The sequence below is a fragment of the Macaca nemestrina genome, chromosome 6 (assembly GCF_043159975.1).
Source record: "Macaca nemestrina isolate mMacNem1 chromosome 6, mMacNem.hap1, whole genome shotgun sequence".
In the NCBI taxonomy this organism is placed as follows: domain Eukaryota; kingdom Metazoa; phylum Chordata; class Mammalia; order Primates; family Cercopithecidae; genus Macaca; species Macaca nemestrina.
Genome location: NC_092130.1, coordinates 89,567,248 through 89,594,732, shown reverse-complemented (window position 1 = coordinate 89,594,732; position 27,485 = coordinate 89,567,248). Strand labels below are relative to the sequence as shown.

The following is a 27,485-nucleotide window of genomic DNA, read 5'->3' as shown; positions in this document are numbered from 1 at the left end:
TTGTGACAGTTTCGCTCTTGTCACCCAGGCTGGAGTGCAGTGGTGCCATCTTGGCTCACTGCAACCTCTGCCACCTGGGTTCAAGCGATTCTGCTGCCTCAGCCTCCTGAGTAGCTGGAACTATGGGCGCCTGCCACCACACCTGGCTAATTTTGATATTTTTAGTAGAGATGGGGTTTCACCATGTTGGCCAGGGTGGTCTTGAATTCCTAACCTCGGGTGATCTGCCTGCCTGGGCCTCCCAAAGTGTTGGGATTGCAGGCGTGAGCCATCATGGCTGGCCAAGAATGAGAGGTTTTGATAGTGTATAATGTGTTAACAACTAGAAGATATAGATAGCTTGGTGAACTAATATTTTCTAAAAGGTCGATGCATGTTGTTACAAAATTATGCATGGGTAATTTGAAATGCAAGATAGACCAATAGATGTTACTGGAATGCATACAGAAAGTTCACTGATAAATAGTTTTGGATTCCATATTACAATTAACTTTCAAGAAAGTACCGCTCATTGAATCTTTGGTGTGATTTAATAGAATATCTATAATCATCTGAAAAGGCTATTAAAATACTTAGCCTTTTCACAACTACATTCTTAGGTGAAGCCAGATTTTCTTCATATGCTTTAAGCAAAAAATCAAATAGCAGCAAATTTAATAAAGAAACAGATATGGGACTCCAGCAGTTTTCAGTTAGGCCAGGCATTAAGAGATTTGCAAAATTATAAAACAGTGATATTCTCACTAAATTTGTAAAAGTTATATTTTTCTTATTTTTAATGAGCTATTTTTAAAGGAATTAGTGAATATTTTAAAACATTTGTTTTAAATTTGAATATGGTAAATATCAGTAGATATCCATATAAATAAAAGCCATTTAGGATGTCAGTTTTTAAGAGAGTAAAGAAGTCCTGGGAAACCAAAAAAGAAAAAAAAAAAACAGCTGATCTAGGAAGATGAGAATTTAAACAATACTTTGATGATACACATTTGGATCTATGAGTCTTTTAAAAAATTTATGCATACCTGTGAATTTTAAAATAAAAATACCTAAAAAATTAATGATTTAATAAAGTGCTGTAGCCTGTTTTAGGGGGGAATAATACAAAATAATACAGAATGAGTTATGATTAGGTTTTGTTACTACTAACAAGCTTATTTAAAACATTTTTTTGGTTTTTGCACAATGAAAAGTTGTTGCCGGGCGCGGTGGCTCAAGCCTGTAATCCCAGCACTTTGGGAGGCCGAGGCGGGCGGATCACAAGGTCAGGAGATCGAGACCACAGTGAAACCCCGTCTCTACTAAAAATACAAAAAATTAGCCGGGCGCGGTGGCGGGCGCCTGTGGTCCCAGCTACTCAGGAGGCTGAGGCAGGAGAATGGCGGGAACCCGGGAGGCGGAGCTTGCAGTGAGCCGAGATCGCGCCACTGCACTCCAGCCTGGGCAACAGCGTGAGACTCCGTCTCAAAAAAAAAAAAAAAAAAAAAAAAAAAAAGAAAAGTTGTTATAGTAGCAACAAGTAAACTTGAAATTAGAAATATCTCTTATGACTACTTTTAACTAAGAAATGAAATTTACCATTTCACGTGCACCCTATTTTTACTCATAATGATTTTCTTTAATGTGCTTATTTAGGTGGTTCTAGAAAGGAATAATTTAATTGGTTAAGTGGTAATGTCTGCTGCCATTCAGCTAGTGAAATATTGGCCATCATTAAGAAGGATTGTGGAATCAAGATAGAACACAATATTCTATGATTATTCAAATATTGAGTTAAATGTTATGTATCAGTTCTGTTGTCCGAAACATTATCCAAGAGATAGTGAAGCTGGAGATAGCACAGAGAAAGTAGTTAAAGCTTTCAAGGATAGGAGAAGAGATTTACTTAAATTTAAATTTAGATTACTAAATTTACTTAAATTTAGATTTTGGTTTGTGAAGATTAAAATCAAAAGGAAAATTGCTGGAAAAAAAGACAAATACAGTTATAGATACAGGGTTAATGGTACCATCAACAAATCTGGAAACTTTGTGTTCAGACGCATTCTTTTAAGCCTGAAAGGACAAATTCAAGGATTACTGATGGTTTTATATTGATGAAATACATCTTGTTATATAAATAAACAACTTGTATATAAATAAACAACTTGTTATTTCCATAATTGTGTGGAGGTTGAAAACATGTAGGTTTCAGTAAAAGGAAACTAAGTTGTATCTCTGTACTCTGTACTCTTAAATTGGTAACAGAAAAAAACATACATGCCTTTCTCATAATATATCCCTTGGTACCACTTTCAGAGAAAGAATGCTGTACCCATTGGATGATGGGTATCTGGGTGAATTAAATAAGCCCTAGTTTTTTTACAGGAAAAATGTTAACTGATATAAGCATCTACATCATGCTTATCTAAAATAAACAGTTTCTAAGTAACTCTATATCTTATGTATGTATAATGTGTTAATTATATTTGTTTTGTGTTTTTATTTTATATCTAACCTACATCTGAAAGAGTAATAACATTGAAACATAAGTTTTTCAATTCAGTTTTCTTGTAGTTACACCCCAAAACCTTCAATATATGTATAATCAGTTTCTGTTAACAAGTTGTAATTTGAATCTAACAATAATTCAGTTATATAGATAGTGCAGATACTATTATCAGACACATTGTACTCATGAGGAAATTAAGATTCAGATTATTTATTATCTTCAGGAATTGACATGTAGATAATGCCAGAAATAAGATACAAATTTAGAGTGTTTGACTCTTAATTCCTGGCATTTTTCAATATAATACTATCCTTATCCTATTTTGTGGTATATGACTATTCTAATTTCTGTATTTAAAATTTTTAATTTTAATAACTTTAAAATTGCTCTTTTTAGTTTCTTAAAAGGAGATATGTTCATTGTTCATAATGAATTAGAAGATGGATGGATGTGGGTTACAAATTTAAGAACAGATGAACAAGGCCTTATTGTTGAAGACCTAGTAGAAGAGGTGGTAAGTTTTGTTCTTTTCTTCTCAATTCTAGATTCTAAATATTTTATAAATTTGGATCTTGTCTATAATCAGAGAAAGTAGCTATGAATACATTTCTTTTATAAAAGAACTGAATTGAGAAGTACAGGAATTTTTCATTAAAATCTATTATAGTTAGTGTGGAACATAATCAAGCTAGCATATTATAATACATAACTGCCAATATTCAGAAAGCTTGTGTGAGTTTCTGTGACTTAAAAATATATTAACATTGTGCTTTCTTTTGAGACAGAGTCTTGGTCTGTTGCCCAGGCTAGAGTGCAGTGGCGCGATCTCAGCTCACTGCAACCTCCACCTCCCAGGTTCAAGCATTTCTCGTGCCTCAGCGACCCAGCTAGCTGGGATCACAGACATGTGCCACCATGCCCAGCTAATTTTTTTTTTTTTTTTTTTTTTTTAAATAGAGACAGGGTTTTACCATGTTGGCCAGGCTGATCTCAAATGCCTGACCTCAAGTGTTCCACCCGCCTTAGCCTCTCAAAGTGCTGGGATGACAGGCATGAGCCACCGTGCCCGGCCTATTTATGCTTATTTTTATTCTTTTTTTTTTTTGCCCCCTTTTTCTTCCTCATAAGTGAAGTTACATCAGTCTGATCATGGAATCTCAACTGGTTACACATGTTTGGTTTTAGATTCTTTATCTTTCCAATATATGTGAAATTCCAATATATGTGAAAATGAAATTTTCAAGGAAACTTGGAAGATTTCATTTATATTATACATATATTATCACATGGTTCTACATTTTGAATCTCATCCTTGTTTTTGTTCCATCATATAATACGTTATCATATGGTATTAATTACCAGGTGCATTTTTAATAACAGGTCAGCATTCAAACAGCTTTTATATTTCAGAGATAATACTCAGTATCAAATATACATTATAACTTTGGAATTCTCCTTTTCCTTTCGGATTTTTCTAGTGAGATGGAGTGGCTTTCTGTTGTCTTTTACAGCCCTCAAAGCTACTGTTTTTAAATTATGCCACAGACCTGATAATATGCTGAAGATTGTTGCTCCTGGAAGACTGCAGTGGAGAATATTTTTTTTTCCTATTAATTCTCTTACCTGCCTATTCTGGCAACCATAGAAGTAAAACATACTGAGTAGAGGTGGAAAAAGTTGAGGAAATGGTGTGATACATTCCATACTCATAGTCATATAGTTATTTAGTAAAAGAGCTAGGATTAGGACTCCTAATTCCTAGATTAGTATTCTGTATTCTACAGTAAAAGAGATATTTATTCCATATAGGCAAACAGTATTCATACTGAAGCATCTTATTATCTATGATAGTTTTCCTATAAAATGTGTTTGTTACAACTCTTAGTTTGGGTTTCCCTCTCCCTGCTGTACCACCATCTTCCCAATTCTGATTACTTAAAGGAATTGCACTATAGTTGAACTTTTCTTGAGCTCTTGGAATTCTGGATCAAATTTAACAAGATAAACTTTAATATTAAAGAAAAGTGAAAATTACTCAATGTATACAGAAAAATAATAATAACAATTCAAACCAGAATAAGGAGACATGACCTCACATCAATACATAAGGGATCAAGGAAAAAGTTAGTAACTCAGTATGAGTGAATAATGTGATGTGGTTGCTAAAAATGAATAGAGTAAGTAACATTAAAAATTAATAGTGGAATAATTCCACATCAGTTATAAACAGTTTTCACTCCAATGTGTAGAATAACTTTCATGATGGGCTTTATTAGAGTGTAGTGAATTCCTTATAGATTGAAAAACCATTTGGACATCTAGTTTGTGAAGATGTTTCAGACATTCAGTTAGTAGTTAGATTTAAGGAATTTCTCCTTCTAAAATTCTAATTACTGTTCCCCAAACACATTTATACTTTTATGTATTAACTCTAGAATGTATGCTCTCTGAGGGGAGGGATTTTTTATCTCTGATTCACTGATGTATTACCATTGCCTAGAATAGTGTCTGGCATCAGTAGGCATTCGGTAAATGTTTGTTGAGTAAATGAATGTTTCTGTGCTTATAGTTTCCCCTCTTCCTTGACATTCCTGCCCTGATAGATTGCCTTGTAAAATTTGATTCATCTTTATCAGCTCAGTTCATATGTCACCCGTTGTTTCACAGAGGATTTATGCCTTTCTGGAGTCTCTTAGGCAAAATTGTTTCCTTCTGTATTTCCATAGCACCCTGTTAATTTTGCATTCTATTCCACTGTCTAAAATTAATTTAGTGTAAACCTCTTCTACAAGAGATTAACTCCTTTTGGGCAGTGATACACTGATAATGCTATTCATTTTTATAGGTTTTTTTTTGTTTGTTTGTTTTTTTGTTTTTTTAAAGCCTACTCTCTTGGATATAGTAGCATTCAGTGAGTGAGTGATTTTAGTTTGATTAGGTATTTAATGAGTGAGGACCAAATTGTGAGAAGTAAATCCACATGTATAGTTAGACCATTTTTCTCCATAATAGTGGAATGAGTAACACTATTGTATCTTAAATCAGAGGAATATAGAATAAAATAAAGTTCAAAACATGATAAAAGGGGAATGTCTTTTATATTCAAAGTAAAACTTGATGTCGCTTTTTATGGGCTCAGAATGTTTTACTGAAGAGGTAGCATTTGAGATAGTTCCTTCGTAGATTGGTTAGGTATTTATCTAACAGGTAGAAAGCAAAAAGTGGAAAGTGCATTCTAAGAACAAAAAGAACAAGCTACAGTGGTGGGAGATTGGCAAATAGGAAATTATGTGTGACCATGGTATAGGAACCAAAAATCAATTTGGTAGTATGAGACAGGAAATGTGGACTTGAGTTCTGTGGTAAAGGACTTCAGTTGCAGAATGAGAAATTTGTAGGCAGTAGAGAGGTGTTTGTTTTTGTTTGGTTTTTCTTAATGTAGGGCAAAGCTGCTGTTGAAACTGATGTATCCAGATTAGAGTGTTGTAGTAGGACATAATTATATTAGTTGGGCTGTTGTACTAGTTTAAGAAAAGTGGGTAAGAGGGCCTGAGTTAGGGTAATGGCAACAAGAAAAGATTAAGAGAGGTATGGAAAGATAGTTATTGAACAGAAACATCTTTTTTTGTATACACATAAGTAAGGATAGTGGGGGATATGTTTGAAGATATGATTTCTATGAATTTTAATAAAAGTAGATTAACAGTTAATTACATAAAATACTGTCTTGATGTCTTCCCTTTAGGGCCGGGAAGAAGATCCACATGAAGGAAAAATGTGAGTTGGTGTTAATTATCAAAAATGAAAAAAATATATGTCTATATTGTAAATTTACTAATTGGAAAACTTTGGCCAAAAAAATTTTTTTTTAAAGTTTTTGGACTGACTTAACTTTTTAATTTGGCTCAGGGAACTGATTTCTAAGTATTTTCTTAAGGATCTAATGATAAAGTATTATTTTTAAAATAAAAGGTAGCTGATAACTAAATACAACTCTTTTTATCACCACACTAAAGACTTTCAATAAACATTACATTTATAACATTATGAATGTCACAATTTGGCACATTTTAAAATTATTCATAGTATATATTGGTTATTCATAGTACTTCTTGTTTTATAGCCACATCTTTTATCCCCCCAAAATAATGATTCTTCACAACTTTAATAAGATTCTGCAAGGTCTTTTTTTTTCCATAATCTTCAAACTGATTTTATGTATATGTAAGTTTTCTTTTAAAGATCTGAACCATTAATCCCAGTTCTCTCTTACTCACATTTTAATAGACTATTCATCTTCTAATATCTTTTCAGTACATTTTTTTCTTATCTTTCAGCATTTATGGATGGAACTTGAGGCTTGCCTCAAGTGTTTGCTTTTTTTCTGTTTTCTAACCATTAGAATATTAAAACATTCAACTGATTACTCCATTTGCAGTCACCTTATTTAGTGCTTGACCATTCTGTAAGTGGAATATGTAAGATATATTCTGAGTTTATTTTTATTGTTTCTTGTAGCTACAAAATAGACTCCATTAGTGAGACTATACCCTGCTGTTTGTATTAGTTTGAAGTTTCCTCTACCTATATCAGGAGTTTCAAATTACTTTTTGTTACTTTTTCTTTCTTTCTTTCTTTTTTTTGAGACAGAGTCTTGCTTTGTCGCCCAGGCTGGAGTGCAATGTCACAATCTCTGCTCACTGCAACCCCTACCTCCTGGATTCAAACGATTCTCTGCCTCAGCCTCATGAGTAGCTGGGACCATGGGTGCACACCACCACTCTAGGCTGATTATTGTACCTTTAGTAGAGATGGGGTTTTGCCATGTTGGCCAGGCTTGTCTTGAACTCCTGACCTCAAGTAATCTACCAGCCTCAGCCTTCCAAAGTGCTGGAATTACAGGAATGAGCCACTGTATCCGGCTAGGAGTTGCAAATTCTAATTAATGCTTGGAAGAATCAGACAGACAATGTAAGCAAGTGAAGCGGGTCAAGTATATATATTCCCAGTTTTCTTTAGGCACAATAATCTTTTCTTATTTTCCCTCTTTGCTAGAGATCAAGGTACATGGAACTATGTCTGTACTATCAAAAAAAAACCACTGTAAGCTTGGTAATAAATGGCAACTGATATTTACTCATGGTATTAGGGAAAACTGTGGGAAGTAGAAAACTAGAAAGTGTTTGCCTATTGTAAGGTAATCACTCTGTTTAGTTGTCTAGTTGATATGTGTAGGAATGTGAGCCTAGTGTTGTTAAATCCTTCTGATTTTCAAAAAAGACCATAAATCTAGGTTGTTTTTTTTTTTTTTTGATAATAGCAATGGAATTTTAAATTTAAAAATGTAGGTTAAATGCCAATAAACATGTAAAGCTACATCAGTTTTCTCATAGTATAAAATATAAATCCCACTTTCACTCGGAAGTCTTTTTTTATCTGATAACATTGTCATTCTTCCATTTTTCTTAACTTGTGTAATTTCTTATTTATATTAGCATAACGTAAATTTGCATTGTTGGTTTATTTTATGTGTATGTTCGTTTCCTTTAATTTCCTAATATAGGGACTATGGCTGTGAGGCAGTACTTTAAATTCTTTAAAGTGTCCTCAGTAACATCCACAAGTAACCTTTGAGATTAAATAGATGGTATAACTTTGGTTGAGTTTCTTTCCAGCTCCCTATTCACATGATATAGACACCAAGTCCTGATGATTTTTATCTCCTAAAGTATTTCTTAAATGTTTACCGCCTTCTCAAATCTTAAATAACTACATTCTAGCTCAGGCCTTTTTAAATCTCCTGCCAGGATATGATATAGCAGTAACCTCCAAGTTGATCTCCCTTGACTCTTTAGCCTCATCAGATCCTTTTATCCAATAGCTGGAATAATCTACCTAGATTGTATCACATTTTCACTTAAAATCCTTAATTGCCAGCAGGTATGTGAAAAAATGCTCACCATTCCTTACTAATCATCAGATAAATGCAAATCAAAACTACAATGAGATTTCATTTCACCCCAGTTATAATGGCTTTTATCCAAAAGATAGGCTGTAATGAATGCTGGTGAGGATGTGGAGAAAAGGAAACCCTTGTACCCTGTTGGTGGGAATGTAAATGAGTGCAGTTACTATAGAGCACAGCATAGAAGTTCTTCAAAAAATTAAAAATAAAGCTACCATGTGATCCAGCAGTCCCACTGCTGGGTATATATCCAAAAGAAAGGAAATCAGTATATCAAAGAGACAGCTGCACTCCTGTGTTTCAGCACCATTCACAATAGCCGAGATGTTTAATCAACCTAAGTGTTCAACAGTGGATGAATGGATAAAGAAAATGCAGTACGTGCATACAATGGAATACTATTCAGTCATAAACAAGAACGAAATCCTGTCATTCACAACAACATGAATGGAACTGGAAAATACCATGTTAAGGGAAATAAACCAGGCACAGAAAGACAAATACCATGTGTTCTTACTTATGTGGGAGCAAAATATTAGAAAATTGAACTCAGGGAGATAGATAGTAGAATGATGGTTACCACAGGGTGGGAAGGGTAGCAGGGAAGGGGGATACAATATGGCTGATTAATGAGTACAAAAATACACCTAGATAGAATGAATAAGATTTAGTATTTGGTAGCACAACAGGGTGCTACCAAATAATTTACTGAATATTTTAAAATAGCTAAAAGAGTGGAATTTGAATATGGCTAATACAAAGAAATGATTATATGTACTTGAGGTGATGGACACCCCAGTTATCCTGACTTGATCATTAAACATTATGTGCTTGTATCAAAACATCACTGGTACCCCATAAAAATATACAAAATAGTTGTATACATTACCCATAAAAACAGAAACAATACAAATTAAAAAATTGAATCTTATACTGATTCTCCATCTTTTTACCTTAGCAGAGCCTAAAAAATGATCTGTTCTCTGGTTATTTTGTCCTTTACTACTCCTAGCACTTATCATCTCTAGTTTCCTAGTCTCCAGCATGTAGGTCTTCAAATGCATAATACTTTTTTCTTTATTGTTTTAGAGATAGGTTCTTGCCATTGCCCAAGCCGGAGTGCAGTAGTGCTATCATAGTTCACCTCAAACTCCTGGGCTCAAGTGATCCTTCTGCCTGAGCCTCCTGATTAGCTGAGACTACAGGTGTGTACCACCACACCTGGCAAATGTTGTAATTTTTTGTTTTTTTGTAGAGATCAGGTCTTACTATACTGCCCAGACTGGTCTCAAACTCTTGATCTCAAGTGATCCTCCCACCTTGGCCTTCCAAAGTATTGGGATTACAGGTGTGAGCCATTGCTCCTAGCTATTTTTCTTTATACCTTTGCTCAAGCTGCTTCCTAGGCCAGAATTCTTCCATTCATACTTAGCTCATTTATCACTTCCCTCTAGAAAATCTTCCTTTATTTTCTTCTCTACACACTCAACAGAATTGGTACCCTTCTCTGTTATTCCCAGAATGCCTTCGGCAGTGCCTGTCACTGTGCTTATTATATTTTCTACATAGTTCTTAGTTTCTGTAGTTAGATAGGGTCTATGTTGCCCAGGCTGGTGTTGGACTCTTGGGATCAAGAGATTCTCCTGCCTTGGCCTCTGAAAGTACTGGGATTACAAGATTATGAGCCACTATACCCGCCTAGGAGTGGAAACTTCATAAGAGCAGGGACTCATCTTTTTATCACTGTTGGAAAACATGTGGTTGAAATATATAAATTTTATATGGGAATAAACGTCTGAAGAATGAAACTAAAACTTTAGAAAGTGATATTGCCACTTTGGCTTCAGACTGTGTGCTTATGCTAAATAATCTTGTTCATCTGTAAACCCTGTCATTTTTTTACCCTTTTCTTTTTGAATTTTTTTAAAAACTGCCGAAGTAGAGGATTAGTCTTGGAGGTCAGGTCATCTAGTTGACTCTCCTCCAGAATATAAAAATCTTGCTCTAGCATTTGTAGTAAGTGGTCATTTAGCCTATACTTGAATGCAATATAGAACCTCACTACTTGTAGTCTGAACTGTTTTAGTTGTTGTATTCTTGCTTTATATTATTCAAAATTTACACAGGGAGCACCAGGAGATCTGAATTAGTGAGTTAATGCTTGGAATGGTGTTAAAGAAAAGTTTACCTTTTCATTCATGTGAAAATGTAAAAATTCAGTTATATTTTCATACTTCACCAGTAATAATTGTATGGATCATTTAAAACAATGTGAACAACCTCTAAACCTGTCACACTGGACTTTTGAGCATTTACATATTTTAGTCTTATGTTTAATTTCCAGCTTGCTCTTTATTATTAAAAATACTTGTAGACCCTAAGAAGATCCAACAAAGTAGTAAATAGTTGATTGGGAATTGTCAGCCTGGCATTAAGATGTGTTAATCAGCAAGATAGATTATAGGCCTTTAGTTAAATAAGAGGTGATTTTATGTACTTTGATGACTAGTAATTACTTTTTAATCAGATATATCATTTTATTTGAAGGTAACCTTTAAATACTTAGGTTATTTTGTGCTCTATATCTTGACTGTGATGTCATTTATAATAATTTCTAAAGGCTTAATTTAAGAATACAAAATATAAAATACATAGCAACCTAGTTTGATAGGTTGTTAGCTCAAATAGAGTTGGGAACACTAAGTACTTCTTTCAGTTCTTGATGGTGGTATCCACTCATTCTTATCACCTAATCTTATATTCTGACTTTCAGCAAAGTAAGAGTCAACATCTTGATTTTATTTGAAGAGAGAATTTATCAGATGTTGTAGGAAAATTCAGAAATGAATTCATTAATTTTTTCAGGGAAATTCTGGAATAGGCTTTATCTGAACTACTCCTCCTTCCCCTTACCCCGCAAAAAGAAAAATAAAAAGACCTATAACAGTTTGTTATTATCAGGATTAAAAATTATTGCCATTTTTGTATTGGTAATGAAAATTGTAGTTTATATTTGATAGTTCCTAGTTTTACTACATTTTGTTGAAATTAAATATAATATGTATATAAAATGTATTAAAATGTAATAAGAATGAGATGATTTGATTAATTGCATTTATTTTATTATATCACTTTGAATTAAACTTACTATATTGGTTGTTTAATTTTGATCATATGATGACAGCAAAAAGGACTTTATATTTATATATATCATTTATTCTCTTTTTAAGATGGTTCCATGGGAAGATTTCCAAACAGGAAGCTTATAATTTACTAATGACAGGTACTTACTTATTCACTTGCTTTTCTAATGTCTGTTTAAAGAGAATAAAAAAGTGAACAAACCATTTATCCTGTGTTTTGCCTTTAGCATTCAGTTAGTGTTTATGCATGTTACAATTTCGTGTCCAGTGCTAAGAACCTGGTGTTTTTATTTATATTTTAAACATACATGTATTATAAAATTTAGTAAAGTGTGTTTTTCTTTTACCCCAGGCCCCTGTCCACTTCCTCAGAAGTAACATTAAGTGATAGTTTTTTTTTTTTTTCCATGTTTCTAGAAGTTTTCTGTGTCTCTGTGAATCTCTCTTTCTTACCCCTACACCTACACAGACAGGAACATTCAACACACTTTTTTCATGTTAGATATATATTGGGAGATGATTTTGTATCTGCAGATAAAAATTTTCATTACTCTTTTTATGGATTTAAACTTTTCATTATGTAAATACCATAATTAACTGGTCTTCAGAAGAAGGATATTATATTGTTTTTATTCTTTTGCTGTTCAGCTATAGCAGACATTCTTGTATTTATCTTTGTATACTTGGTGGAATTATATGATTGAGCTTTATTTAATATGTATTAATTTTAACATTTCCCAAAACTCTTGTGCTTATAAATAAAAAGTAAAAATTGACTTTTATTGTGGTTTTAACCATTCTGTCATTGTTTATTCCTACTAAATATCTAAAGCTGAATTAATTTAAATACCAAGCATTTCTTCGGCAAACCACATCTTATAAAGATTTCAGACAAGTTTGAGCTTTAGTATGTAATTTAAAAGTTTTAGTTCTTCAAAAATGTTGACTGTTCAATAGTTTCTGTGAAATATTGAATGAAATAGATTCTTGTGGTGATAACACTAGTTATTAAAGAGGTCATCTGAATTGTTTTAATCCATAAAGCATTGCATTTTAAATTAATAATTTATTATTTTGAAAGATTTGAGATAGTTTTTGAAGTACTCAATTTTATTGTGAAGATGTACGTTAAGTAGGTTCAAAAAATAAAAAAAGATCATGATAATGCTACATGATAGTAATAGAGAAGAAATTTTAAACCAAAATGACATTCTATCAGCTATTTCAGTATGGAACCAAAAATATGTAGTTTAGTGAATTTATTGAATTTTGAATATGTTTCTTTTTTGGAACTTGCACCATCAAGTACTTGAGGTACTTTTGTTTTAAGGCATACAAAGTTGAAAAGGAGCTAAACTTAATTTCCTTACATTAGTTTGCATTTTTTTTGTGTCATGTGCTCTTTTGAGGATCTGGTGGGATTTTCTCTCCTGAGAAGTACAAATAAGGACTTGCATGCATAATTTTGCATGAAATTCCTATCATATTCTAGAAGAAATTTAGAGAGTATCTTGGATTCTTGTCACTTAAGATTTGTTGTATCAACTTAGAAACACTTTCATTTTAGCCCACATTATACAATTCCTGTAATTTTTATGTTTACTTATGTATTAAGCCTTGAAGATTCAGTTTTTTAAGGAGATTTATTTTTTTCTTTTTACTGAACATGAAGTACTTGATAATATGTGCCTTGACTGGATGATTGGAACTATTAGTAATTTGCCCCCAAACTTTATATCTTATAATCTAAGCATTCATTGTGCTTTCCTAAAAACAATCAAGTCCTGATCTTTACTGGATCATTTGGACTTAAATGGAGAAAAGGCAGAGGATCTTAGTAGTATGAATCACTGCCAATCAAAGATATCAGAAATACTTCTCTAAAATTAATATGACATATTTAACATATAATTTGCGTCTATAATTCCTTTCAGTAGCATATCTATTGAATAAAATATAGTGTATGTGTATTGATTTTGATAATGTATACACATGTTTCAGTTGTTTTGAATCTACCTTTGTGAAAAGCTTTTGGTTCTATTTTATTACAGTCTTTACTTTTTAATTTTTTTTTTTTAAGAGGCAGGATCTTGCTGTGTTGTCCAGGCTGGTATTAAACTCCTGGGCTCAAGTGATCCTCCTGAATAGCTGGGATTATATGCATGTATCACTGTGCCTGGCACAGTCATTACTGTTTAATGATTAATTGAAAACACTGATAAAGCACAGAGTATTCTTAAGCAAAACTGGTCTTCACTTTTTAGAATCTTCTTATTACAAGGATTTACAAACAGAATTTAGCATTTTTAGCCAGTATTCCCTAACTGTGCTTAAGTTCCTTCCAAATTATGACAGTTGTAGATATTACTGACCAGAAGTTACGGCTGCAAAATTTCTGCTTTCTATTTTTATGTATTAAAGCTGGTAAGATACAACAGAGAGATAGCAGACAAGCAACATGGATGGTTGTGAATCATAAACCAGAAAATTTGAAAGAAATTGTCCTTAAATAAAACAAGTTCCTGGTGAAAATTTACATATGTTTATGACCTTGAATGCACTTTGTAATAATACTACTTAACATCTTTTCTTTTTTATTTGATAATTAGGGAAAAACTAACAGCTTAATTTTTACAGTTGGTCAGGTCTGCAGTTTTCTTGTGAGACCCTCAGATAATACTCCTGGTGATTATTCACTTTATTTCCGGACCAATGAAAATATTCAGCGATTTAAAATATGTCCAACGCCAAACAATCAGTTTATGATGGGAGGCCGGTATTATAACAGGTAAATCATAATTTTTTAGTTATCTTTTGCTTTTGGTAAAAATAGTTGAAATCTTGATAACACAGTATTCAGATTCAAAATTATATAAAAGTTTCTAACTTCTAAAAATTATAAGACCTTCAATATAATTTCATAGTGGTCATACCCAAGAATTCTTTAGACAGTGTCAAATATGAATACAAATTAGTAACTTATACTTTCCTTCCAAAATAATTTTTGTGATTTTAAAAATTAGACGTAAGCTATTTGCAGCAGATTTACTAAATCCGTGTATTATCTGTAGGAGAAGGAAAATAAAATATATCAACATTGTTTTATCAGTGAGATACTTTAGTAGGGGAAAAAAAAAGTTTCTAAAGGTACCTGAGACTTACTATACAGATGTTATGTAATTGAGTTGTTCTCAAGTTGACATTTCTTATCTGTGATTGCTGGTTTTTACTTCTCACTTTCAAAGTAAACTCATTGTTTGTCCCAAAACTCAGAATGAATTATAGTTACTTGATTAGGAAAATAAGTTAATAGAAGAAACCATATGACAGAATGTCAGCAATTTTTCTGTCAAATAGAAAATAATCATTTGTGAATGTAAAGGTTTTCCTATACCTAATAACTCTAGAGTAGCATTGTTTTCCTATTTCAGGGGCTGGCATAATCTTGTTCTAAAACACTTACATTTGCCTGGTTTAACCCCTCTGCCACAGCAGCGTTCTCTATCCAAATTATAATTTATCAAAGTAGACATTTGAGTGAATAGAGATTCTGTAACTTGTTTATCTGAAAAAAACAAAAACAAGTTCTTCTAGTTGCTTGCTAGAAGCTCAGTTGACTGTTAAAAGACATCAAATGTAAGATGTGAGTGAGTCTAGGCAGCTGTACCCCTTTGCCTACCTCATATACAGATTGCTTGAGTACTTTCTGCATAACAATCTGAGTTCTAGATGTTCTCATTGAAAATACAGCTAGCTGCAATTTGAGCTCTTTAAGAATGTAATTTTTCCCCATTCCAGTTTTCTAGAGATTTAGAACATACAAAATGTATTGCATACATTGAAAACATATCGTCTTCTTAAATAAATGTCCATATTGAGATCCTTTTTAAAGATAAAATAATTTACATGAATTTTTTTTTTTTTTTGAAGTTCGTCTTGTTACTAACTTAAACTTCCTTATGATACATCATACAAAACTGGAAATTCTTCCTACATACCGGAGGCAGTCGGTAAAACATGTAAAGGTGGTCGCTTTTTGTTGCTAAAGACCATGATGGAACGTGAAAAAAGAAGTATTTTAAGTAGATTTCTATCCAAATTATTACAATATTATGTTTTCAAAATAAGGATTTTTAAAAAAAAGTTAAATGTATATTAATTTAGTGGCCTTGACCATTCCCCCAGAACTTTTTTATACTTTTTCTTCCCTGTGAATTTGTTTATACATTCATCTTATTGTTTCTAGATTTAATATTAAACTTTTTTAAAAAGCCCCAAATTATGTGAATCAGATGTGTGAAAATGAAGGATTTTGTAATTGTTTTGGAAATATATACTTCATTTCAGCATTAATGTTAGTAATGTCAGAAATAATTCCTAGGAATATAAATCTTTGTGCTTATTATTTATTGTTAGATATAAACATATAAAGTAAGATTTTTCAATAAATCTAACACAACCATACTCTGCTGTCCCATCTCCCCATTAACTATACACGAGACCTTGATAAAGAGGGATAGTAGTTATGTCTTTCATTTAGAAACTGTTAAGACATAACTTTAATGTTCCTATTTTTTAAAAAAAGTAGAAGACGCATTTAATAGCAAATTTAATTCAGCAGCCATTTATAGACTTAACTACTTTGTGAAATATACTGTACAAATCCTGTGTAAACACATTAAAGAAAAAGATACAGTTTCTTCATTATTAGTGCTCAGGTTTATTAGAAAAGACAGTGTGGTATGCAGACTGTGATAAATTCAGGGGATATATAAACTCTCATCAGTAGATGAGAGTTCAGTGAGGGGTGAGAAGGAAGACAATAGATTTTGGCTAGACCTTGATGAGACAATATTAACATCTATCTAGACTTCAAGAAGAGTGCACATGGTTTTATGTGCTAAGTGCATTGCAAAAATTAAAGTACAGAACATAGTGTCTCTAGAAACTCACATTTATTTCAAAAGTAAGTTACATTGAATATGTTTTAGTTTTCTGAGATGTAAATCTGTCTTATTTCATGGCTGGAACTTATATGAATGTCTAGAAAATTTGTTGTATCTCCCCTGTTTATTTTGGTGTTTCTGGGTAGAATATGAATGGAAGAGTAATTAAAAAAAAAACTCTTTAAGTCTAGCTCATTGGTAAAAACCTATCTGATTGACTGCCACACACTTTTAAATTTGCTCGTGGACAATCTAAACTGTAGTTCCCAATGGTTTCCTCTTCTCTCAGTTTATGGAAAACAATTAATATTGTAACATTGAGGTGCTACAGTGGATTGATTGTATTTTACAGTTACTGAGCCCAAAAACCTTCGATGTTTACTGATTTTCATAGATTTGATGCTTTTTGCTTTAAAACACATAGTCATCTCCTTAGTGGAATCTAGCTATCTTCAAATATATTTCCTGATTTTCATTTTTCTTTTAATAATTTTGGATTTATATGGTATTAGATTTTTTCTTAAAAACATAAAACTTTGCTTGTTGTTTTAATAATGCTTTTATTTATTTCATTTTTTACCACACCCCTCTGTGGCTTATGTTAAATGCTGCTTCTGTTAAGTTCATTCATACTACTAGTTAACTTATCAGGTCTTTTTGTTTTGTTTTTTAACATTACTTATATTTGGTTTAAATTAACTTTGTAGTATAGGGAAGATAACATACTTGAAGATGCGTACACACACATAGATTCTAATTATATATATATATATAGTAGGTTAAACAAAATCTGTCTGGAGAAGTGTTTCCTAAGTGGCTCAAAAGTTCCCATTTGTTCACTATATTAAAGGAAGGTTTAAAATTCCAAGATTTATGTATTCAGGACAATAGAATGATCTGACTGATTATAGAGAAACAACTTTATATTTAAAAAAATATGTGGTTCACTAAAATTTATATTAAAACACAGTACATCATTTTATTTTTTTGTAATATTTTCCCAATATTTCCCAATTTGTAGCACCTTTAATCAAAATAATAAGCTTTTCTCCCTGTAGTGATAATCCTACATGTAACATTAGCTGGGTTTTTTTTCTTCCTTTTGCCTGCTTTTCATGTGTTTTATGACCTGTTTCTAATATAAAACCAGAATGTGTAAATGTGATAATAAAAATTCTTAATTTACCTGTATTCTGCTTCCTAAATAAATGCCATGTTTCTGTGAATTTTTCATTCTTAGTATCTCAGAAGTACTCTTGGGGGTGAAAAAAAAGTTTAGACTTTTAATCATTTCCTTATTTATGGTGACTCTTTGAATATGGTATTGTTGACCTGGCTGCCCACTTGATGGGTATGGAAAATCAGTACCTGGGCCACGTATTCTGGCCTGTAAATCTATATTGAGAACATTCTGGTTTTTCTAAAACAATACGAATGTTATGATCATTTATTCTATTAATGTGTTTGTGTTATGTGCTTTGAAAAAAATTTGCTAATTAAGATAATCCTTGGTAAGAAAGTTTACACATATTTTTAAAGATTTTGCATTTTTATCAGACGGATTAATATTAAAAATTTTTATTTTAACAGCATTGGGGACATCATAGATCACTATCGAAAAGAACAGATTGTTGAAGGATATTATCTTAAGGAACCTGTACCAATGCAGGTCAGTGTTGCGTTTCTTATTGCAATAATTAGCATTTTATTTTAAAATGCATTTTGGTGGTATGTTTTTGCACACATTTGTACAATTAAAATTGGATACAACTTAAAACTACAGATTATTTAGATTTTTTAGAAAGTAAACTGTAAGAGAATCTTTTGGTTTTTATCTATGTTGATTTTAGGTAATCAGGAGCAACCTAGTAGGTTTTTGAGATTAGAAGCAGTTGTGGAGGAAGGTAAGTTGCAATAGGTCCAGGAGTGAGTTTTTTGGAGGCAAAAGTAGAGACAGCAGTGATAAACCACAGCCAGGCTTATTAAAGCCTGGGGAGTAATAAAAGGAAATAAAAAATACTGACAGAGGAGGATTAGGGCAGAAAATGGTTTACACTTTTTCTTTATTTGCCTGTAGTTTTATGGTGAGAGAATTTGAGGATGTCTGTATACTCTGAGTAAAAACTATATAGTAGTAAAGAGAGTGATGTCGTATGGGGAGATGGGTGGTGGCAGTATCTTACGGACAAGGTCCTAGAGAAGACAAAAATGAATAGACTCTAGAACATAAAAGGAAAGATTGGCCTTGAGCAAGAGAGCCTGTTAAATATTAGTTGCTTAATGCTTAGGGTGATTAGCTTCTGTTTCTTCCTCATTGCACTTTCTGAAATGTATGGTAGGGAAATGGTATAACAGGAGTTAGAAAAAGGTGCTTCAAAAGATGGATTAATAATTTTCCTAAGTGGAAAATGGAGGTACTGTTATTCTAGGGACATAAAGGATTATTAAGGGTTTTGGGTACCCAGCTGCAGTTGTACAGTGATTTGTAGTGTGCCTAGTTTCTTGATGTTTCCTCCTAACAAGTTCATTTCATGTGGTTATACCTACTACTTATTGCAGTTAATTGGGGGGGGGGGGAGGCAGGGGGATGAGGAATCATTAATCTGAAGCTAAATATAAATTCAAGAATCATAATCTTGCCACATTTTAACATACAGGCACACCTCATTTTATTGTGCATTGCCTTATTATGCTTCAAAGATAGTTTTTTTTGTTTGTTTTTTGTTTTTTTTTGTTTTTCCTACAAATTGAAGGTTTGTGGCAATGAGGATGTCTATTGCTACTGTTTTTCCAAAGCATGTGCTCATTTGTGTCTTAGTGTCACATTTTGGTAATTCTTATAATGTTTCAAACTTTTCCACTATTATATGTTAGGTTGATCTGTGATCAGTGATCTTTAATGTTACTACTGCAATTGTTTTGGGGTGCCATGAACTGCATCTGAAGAAGACTGCAAGCTTAATCGATAAATGTAGTGTACGTTCTGATTGCTTCATTGACTGGCTGGTTCTGTTTCTCTTCCTCTCCTTGGGCCTTCCTATTTCTCCAGAAACAACACTATTGAAATTGGACCAATTAATAACCCTACAGTGGCCTCTAAATGGTCAAGTGAAAGGAAAAGTCACATGTCTCTCACATTAAGTCAATAGCTAGAAAGGATTAAGCTTAGGGAGGGATGGTGAAAGCCAAAATAGGCTGAAAGCTAGGTCTCTTGCACCAAACAGCCAAGTTGTGAATGCAAAGGAAGAGTTGTTGAAGGAAATTAAAAGTGCTACTGCACTGAACACATGAATGATAATAAAGTGAAACACACTTATTGCTGATACGGAGAAAATATGAGTGGTCTGGAGTGAAGATTAAACCAGGGATAACATTCCCTTAAGCCAAAGCCTATCCAAAGCAAAGTCCTAATTCTTTTCTATTCTGTGAAGACTGACAGAGGTGAGGAAGCTGCACAAGAGTTGAAAGCTAGCAGAGGTTGATTCATAAGATTTAAGGAAAGATGCTATCTCCATAACATAAAAGTGTAAGGTGAAGCAAAGAAACTGTAGCAAGTTACCCAGAACATCTAGCTAGTTTTCCAGAAGATAACTAGCAAGTTATCCAGAAGATAACTGTTGAAGGTGGCTAAACAACAGATTTCCAGTGTAAAGAAAACATCCTTCTATCTGAAAATGTTAGCTAGGTCTTTCATGGCAAGAGTTAATGCTTGGCTTCAAATCTTCAGAGGTCAGGCTGACTCTTTTCAGGGGCTAATGCAGCTGGTGACTTTAGGTTGAAACCAGTTATCATTGACAATTCTGAAAATCCTAGGAGCATCAGAATTATGCCAAATCTACTGTGCCTGTGCTCTGTCAATGGAACTACAAAGTCTGCACGATAGCCCATCTGTTTACAGCATGGTTTACTGAACATTTTAAGGCCACTTTTGAAACCTACTGCTCAGAACAAACGATTCTTTTCAGAATAATACTGATCACTGACAATGCAACTCTACAATCAAGAGCTCAGATACAGATGTACAAGGAGATTGTTGTTTTCATGCCAGCTAACACAGCTTGTATTTGCAGCCCACGGATCAAGGAGTAATTTTGACTTTCAAATCTTTAGTTAAGAAATAATTTCATAATGTTATAGTTGCCAAAAATAGTGACTCTTCTTATGGATCTGGGCAAGGTACATTGAAAACCCTTTGGAAAGGATTCATCATTCTAGATGCCATTAAGAACATTTGTGATTCATGGGCAGAGGCCAAAATAACATTAACAGAAGTTTGGAAGAAGCTGATTCCAACTCTTATGGATAACTTTGAGGGGCTCAAGACTACAAGATGACTTTGAGGAGGAGGTAGCTGCAGATGTGGTAGAAATAGCAAGATAACTAGATTTGGAAGTGGAGCTTGAAGATGTGACTGAACTACTCCACTTTTGTGATGAAACTGGAGCGAAAGAGGAGTTGCTTGTTATGAATAAGAAAAGAAAGTGGTCTCTTGAGATAGAATCTACTCCTGTGAAGATCCTGTGATCACTATTGAAATGAAAACAAAGGATTTAGAATATTCTATAAACTTAACTTGATAAAGCAGCAAGAGGGTTTGAGAGGAATGCCTCCAGTTTTGAAAGAAGTTCAACTGTGGGTAAAATGGTATCAAAGAGCATTTTAGGGAATTTCTTTTGTGAAAGAAGAGTCAATTGATGCAGCAGACTTCATTTTTAAGAAATTGCTACAACCACCCCAACCTTTGGCAACCACTGCCCTAATCACTCAGCAGACATCAGTATCAAGGCAAGACTCTCCACCAGCATAAAGATTATGACTCACTGAAGGCCTAGATGATTGTTAGTTTTTTTTTTCCCCCCCTCTGGAGTCAGGGTCTTGCCCTGTGGCTGAGGCTGGAATACAGTGGTTCAACTGTAGCTCACTGCAACCTTGAACTCCTGGGCTCAAGCAATCCTCCTGCCTCAGGCTCCCCAGTAGCTAGGACTACAGGTGTACACCACCGTGCCTAGCTAATATTTTTTTTGTAGAGATAGAGTGTTGCTATGTTGCCCAGGCTAGTCTTGAATTCCTGGCCTCAAGACCAAGGCTTCTGCCTTGGTCTCCCAAAATGCTGGGATTACAGTTTTGAGCCACCTTGGCTGCTGCAACAGTTTTTAGTAATAAAATATTTTTAAATTAACACGTGTACATTGTTAGACATGATGTTGCACAGTTAACAGACTACAGTATAGTTGTAAACATAACTTCTACATGCACTGCGAAAGCAAAAAATTCATATGGCTGGCTTTATTGTGGTGGTCTGGAGCTAAATCTGAAATACCTCCAAGGTATGCCTATATTTTCCTTCGTTCCTGCATGCTTTCCTAGTAGAATTTAAGGTCTATGAGAACAGAGATTTTTGTTTGCATTGTTTTTTCCCCAGTGCTTAGAACAGTACCTGACATTAGATATTCAATAAATATTGATTGAATGAATGATTCTCTGCTTTTCAGCAAGAAGTACCTACTTTACTCTTGCCTGTATTGTTACTAATATGTCTTACACCTTAATGTGCTCCTTCCTATCGCCATGTCAGTCTTCCTCTCTGCCTGTCTAAATACTGCTATTTTAACATCCATCTTGTTTCACTTTTTGAGTAATTTTTGATTACTGCAGAGTAATTGGAAGAGAAGGTAGCCAGAACATATTACACACAGACACACACACACAAATATGTATGTTTTATATATGTCTATTTTTTAAATAACATGTGGTGAGTGCTTTTTAGACCACGGCTAGGGTCTTTTTTCAGGATTAGAGATGCTTTTGCCTCCAGATGACAGATCCTGCTATATAGTTCCATTGCTGTATCCTCAATTCTAATTCCCCTTGGCTCTTTGAATTAGTGATTTTATTTGACCCCAAATTAAATCATACATTTCCCCATACTGAATTTGTACTTAGAATTTTCTAATTTAAGTTTTGATCAAGACCACCCTGGCTAACACGGTGAAAACTCCGTCTCTACTAAAAATAAAAAAAATTAGCCGGGTATGGTGGCACGCACCTGTAGTCCCAGCTATTCTGGAGGCTGAGGCAGGAGAATCGCTTGAACCCAGGAGGTGGAGGTTGTAGTGAGCCAAGATTGCACCACTGCACTCTAGCCTGGGTGACAGAATGAGACTCTGTCTCAAAAAAAAAAAAAAAAAAAAAAGAGAGAGAGAGAGATAGTACGTGGCATCTAGTAAATTTGCAGTATAAGACTGCTTTAAGAATTACTTCAGATATATAATGTGCCTCACTCTTGTGTTACTGTTTTATAACTGAACAAACCTCCAGTTGGTTTTGCAAAAGTGCCTATAATGCTTTGAATACTTCAGAAATAATTAATATTGATTATAAAGCAATTTGATTGCTACACAGAAACTATTAAGTGCTATTTGTGGTCTATTATTTTGGAGCATGAGGTGAAAAGTAGGTTTTAGTAGAAGTTTGGGGAATAATAAAACTCATTCTTCAAGTAGGATTTTAACTATTAGTACAAAAGCAAGTAAAATGTTTTTACTAATTGCCAAATTGATTAGCTAGCAAATCACCTCATCTTCCAGTGAGGTGACCCTGTGTACCCAGACTCAGGCTAAGATGCTGGCAAAGGCTAAGAAAGAGCAGAGTCCTAGCTAGGTTTGCTTACTTCCTGGAACTATTAACACTTGTCGAGACAAGCATTAGTAGAAAAGGGGCCTTTTGAGACAATACACCCCATAATAAAAATGCCTTACGTTTTTGAGCACTATATTTTAAGCACTGTTTTTTATACATATTCATTCATTTAATTTTCTCAACACCTTTACCAAGGTGACACTATAATGACGACACCTATTTCAAAGATAAGGCAACTGAGAGCTGAGAGGTTAAGTAAGTAACTTAAATCATCCTCAGTTTTTCTCTTTTTTCTTTCTGTACTCTATATCTAACCTGTCAGGAAGATCATACTGACTCTGCCTTCAAAGTATGTCTAGAATATGACCACCACCAGAATCTGCCTCAATCTGCTAGCTTCTAGCTTTGTCCCCTTATGCTGCATGCTACGCAGCTATCACTGGGATCCATTTAAAATGTCAGATCATGTTACTCCTCTGTTTTAATACTTGAAAATGTTCTCTGTTTCTTTCAGAATAAAAGCCAAAGTCCTTAGAATGGCATACAAGACCCAACAGTGGCAGTCCATTAATTTTCTGAACTCGACTCTTTCCTTCCTTAGGATCTTTGCTGTAGCTGTTCACTGTGTCCAAAATTATTTTCCCTTGGATATCCACTAGCCTAACTCTTAAATTTTTCAAGTTTTTGCTCAAAACTTAGCAAATTAGCAAATGACACTTACCTAGACACCTTAATTAACACTGTAACTTGCTCAACCCTGCAGAGCGCTTATCTTCTAACATACAGTACAATTTATTTATTTATGTTTATTTTTAATCTTTCCCTGGTTAGAATATAAGTTCCATGAGGATAGGGGTCTTTGATTTGTTCACTGATGTATTTCAAGAACTACAGCAATGCCTGGGACTCAGCAAACAGTTACTGAATTAATATATTAAATGGTGTTTTCCTACATTAAGAAACAAAGCTAGGATCTGCAAGTTAAGTCTGCCTTCAGGAGCTTACATATGTAACTTCTAGGGAAATGCTTGGTTCAGTGGCTGTTAGACTCTCACCAATCCGATTATTGAACTTCCCTTGGGAGAAATGTAAAAAATCTAAGAACTCTCTCTCGGGCTGAGAAAAGGAACACACAGAGAAGGCTTTCTCCTATCATTTACTAGGACTTGAAAAGTGAAGTTGTGTTCTTGCCTATAGCATCATCTAGTGCATTGGAATCCTTTAGGATTTGTGGACTAGTCCCCACTTTCATATGATTTTTAAAAGACCTATATAGAGCATCTTGGAATCAAGTATTTAAATCCAAATATTAGTGTGGTTACATGTCTTAAATGACAGACTCCAAGAATGTTCCATTCTGCAGCTAATACTAAGTGCCATCACCATTGAACTAAAGATTTGGTAAATACAAATCTGTATTAACAGGAAAGTAAAAAAAAAGTCATCACTATTTGTAACATCATGGTCCAGTGTACCCTTTTAATTTTTTTATATTCCTAAGTCATTTTACAAATAATTCGCATCACCAAGAATCAGGGTATGATCCAAAAACAACTGCATTGGAAAATGTAATAAGAATTTAAATGTAGCGTACCCAAATTTTTGTTCCATGTTTTCATGTCTAGGAAGGCTTATGTACCTGAAATGGACAGTATTTTCAATGCAACTAACAGTTCTTCACCCTTTGTGCACAGACCTGAAACACAGCCATCTTGTAAATTCTGATTCCAGATTTGAAATCAGATACATATCTAATAAGTTCAACTTGTAATTACTTTGGTTCTTCTTGCATTATATCTATCATATCAATTCTAGATTTTAAGTACATCACTATTGCAATCTAGCTTATGATTCTTTCTTGTTTTTGTATTATCAAAATGCAGTAGTTTTTTCTTTTTTTTTTGAGACGGAATTTCGCTCTTTTTTGTTCAGGCTTAGAGTGCAATGGCACGATCTCAGCTCACTGCAACCTCCGCCTCCTGGGTTCAAGCGATTCTCTTGCCTCAGCCTCCCATGTAGCTGATATTACAGGCACGCGCCACCACGCCCAGCTAATTTTGTATTTTTAGTAGAGACAGAGTTTCACCATGTGGGCCAGGCTGGTCCTGAACTCCTGACCTCAGATGATCCTGCCTCAGCCTCCCAAAGTCCTGGGATTAAAGGCGCAAGCAAAATGCAGTACTTTTGAAAACTTTGATGGCTCATAATTTTGTTGGAGAGTACAGTGTCCTTTGCTCCATAATTGTAAAATATTTTTGTTTAGATTTTAAAACAGCAATTAACGTTGTTTATAAGAGTGATCAATCCAGTGAATTTTAAAATATCTGTTTACTTTCAGTAATTTTTTATACAAAGGGCCTTTAATATTTGCCCATTCACAAGTCATATTAAGTAAATTTTGATGTACATACAAAAATTTAAATAGTCTCATTTCTTTTTAGCCGAACAGGATAATCCAGGTTCTTATCACAAAATATTGCATGACGACATTCTTCCTATTTAATAACTAACCAGATGAGAACATCATATTTCCTTTTTTTCCCCTTAGAAGTAATATGGTTCACTCAGTGATTCTTGAGTTTGAGAAAATTCAAGTATATCATCACCTGAAAAACAGTCTGAGATTTATCAAAATCAATTCTGCCATCATGGTAGAGTCTAGAGTGCTATTTCTTTGCATTCATTTTCTGATTTTTCTAATTGCCAGATATCTTCCTGGATCAGTTTTTTTCTCTTTATCATTTATGAGCAGAAAATAAAGAGTTCTGAATATTTTAAGTACGATCAATCAAAGCTAAAAATACAGCAAAGATGGCCTTTTATATTTTTACAAAAGACGCTGCAATACTTTGCAACACAGTTAAAACTCACACACACACACACACACAGACCCGAAAACACCCAGAGTGATGCAATACAGATGATTTATTTCAGTTATATTATCTAGGCCAGGGGTTGGCAAAAATTTTCTGTAAAGGGTTTTGCAGTTCATTTAGTGTGTCCACTAAAGTCTGTCTTTTTATCTGGAAGCAACCACAGACAGCATGTTAGGGAATGAGCATGGCTGTGTTCCAATAAAACTTTATGTATAAAAAACAGGTGGTGGACTGGATTTAGCTTGCATGCCATAGTTTGTCAACCCTGCTGTAGGCAATTCATTCTTCTATTTTCTTATTATTTTAGTAATTTTTTAGCATAAACTTGGGAATAATTCTGAGTAATGATGAAATAGTTCCTAGGATGATGAAACAGCATAATATTTCAAGATACAGGAGAGAGAGGATTGTGAAAATCCCACAGCATAACTTAGATTTATAAGAGGATTGAATGGACCCATGAAGTTTGTAAGATGGACTAAAAGTCATAAAATATTAATCCTTGCAAAATAGTTAAGAGCTACTCAAAAAGGAAACCAGAAAACTAAAACAGTCCAACTGACCTTAATAGTAAAATTGAAGATTCATTCATTCTGGAAAGATCATGATAAAGGCATCCTGATATAATTCTTTTTCTCAGGGGATTTAGCAATTAATGTAAGTTCTGCTAAAATGTAACATATACATTCCTAAAAATCATAGCATTATGCAAAATCAGGCAATCAAAACCACAGGGCTTTTGGGCAAAGTGAGGTTAAGGGTGTAACACTTAGAAATTTCATCAATGATACATCAAGAAAGAACCTAATATAAACATGTTGCTTAATTTTATATATTTTCTTTTTAATAAATATGTACATACTGCAATAAATATGGCATTTTACCTTGAAGAAAGACCTGAAGTTTACATGTGGAAATGGCCATTGGTAGGGTTGAAGCGTGGGAATGTTGCAGATTGGCAGAGGAGGATTATCTGAAATCAGGGTTATAACACCAGCTGCAGATGCATGGGTGTGGCATGTGACACACTTAGTGGATTGAGGGAACTGTTAGGTATTCGAAGTGTGTATGTTTTGTTCATTCTCATGTCTTAGTTCACCTGGGTACTGTTGTCTGTATTTACCTAGCATTTCTCACAGACACAACTGTGCATAAGCAAACATGAATTTATTTTTTTTATTGGGTCCTAATTTACCAGTTATGCTGTGACAAGTTTATGTTTTTAAAACATTATTTGCTGTAAAGTATAACTGACTATATTTGAAAATAGTTTATTAGGTATCCATGGAAACAGACAACTTATTAGTTGTTCTTGGGACTGGCAAGGAAATCTTTCTGTGAACGTTGTCTGTGTTCTTCGAAATTATAAGGAAACATTTCTGAGAATTTCTTTGGAAAGCAAAAAATCATTTATGTGTTATGTAT

General features: G+C 33.7%; 1 protein-coding gene across 4 annotated transcripts in view; it reads left to right on the top strand.

The window, feature by feature from the left end:
* The window catches only part of LOC105475018 (RAS p21 protein activator 1), a 124,645-nt gene that overhangs the window by 67,145 nt on the left and 30,015 nt on the right, over window positions 1–27,485 (top strand). For all 4 annotated transcript variants that reach the window (XM_071098704.1, XM_011729967.3, XM_071098703.1 and 1 more), the window contains exons 5-9: window positions 2,888–3,005; window positions 6,237–6,268; window positions 11,687–11,739; window positions 14,237–14,387; window positions 18,136–18,214. In XM_071098704.1, coding sequence (XP_070954805.1) covers window positions 2,888–3,005; window positions 6,237–6,268; window positions 11,687–11,739; window positions 14,237–14,387; window positions 18,136–18,214 — 433 coding nt within the window. The remainder of the gene's footprint in view (window positions 1–2,887; window positions 3,006–6,236; window positions 6,269–11,686; window positions 11,740–14,236; window positions 14,388–18,135; window positions 18,215–27,485) is intronic.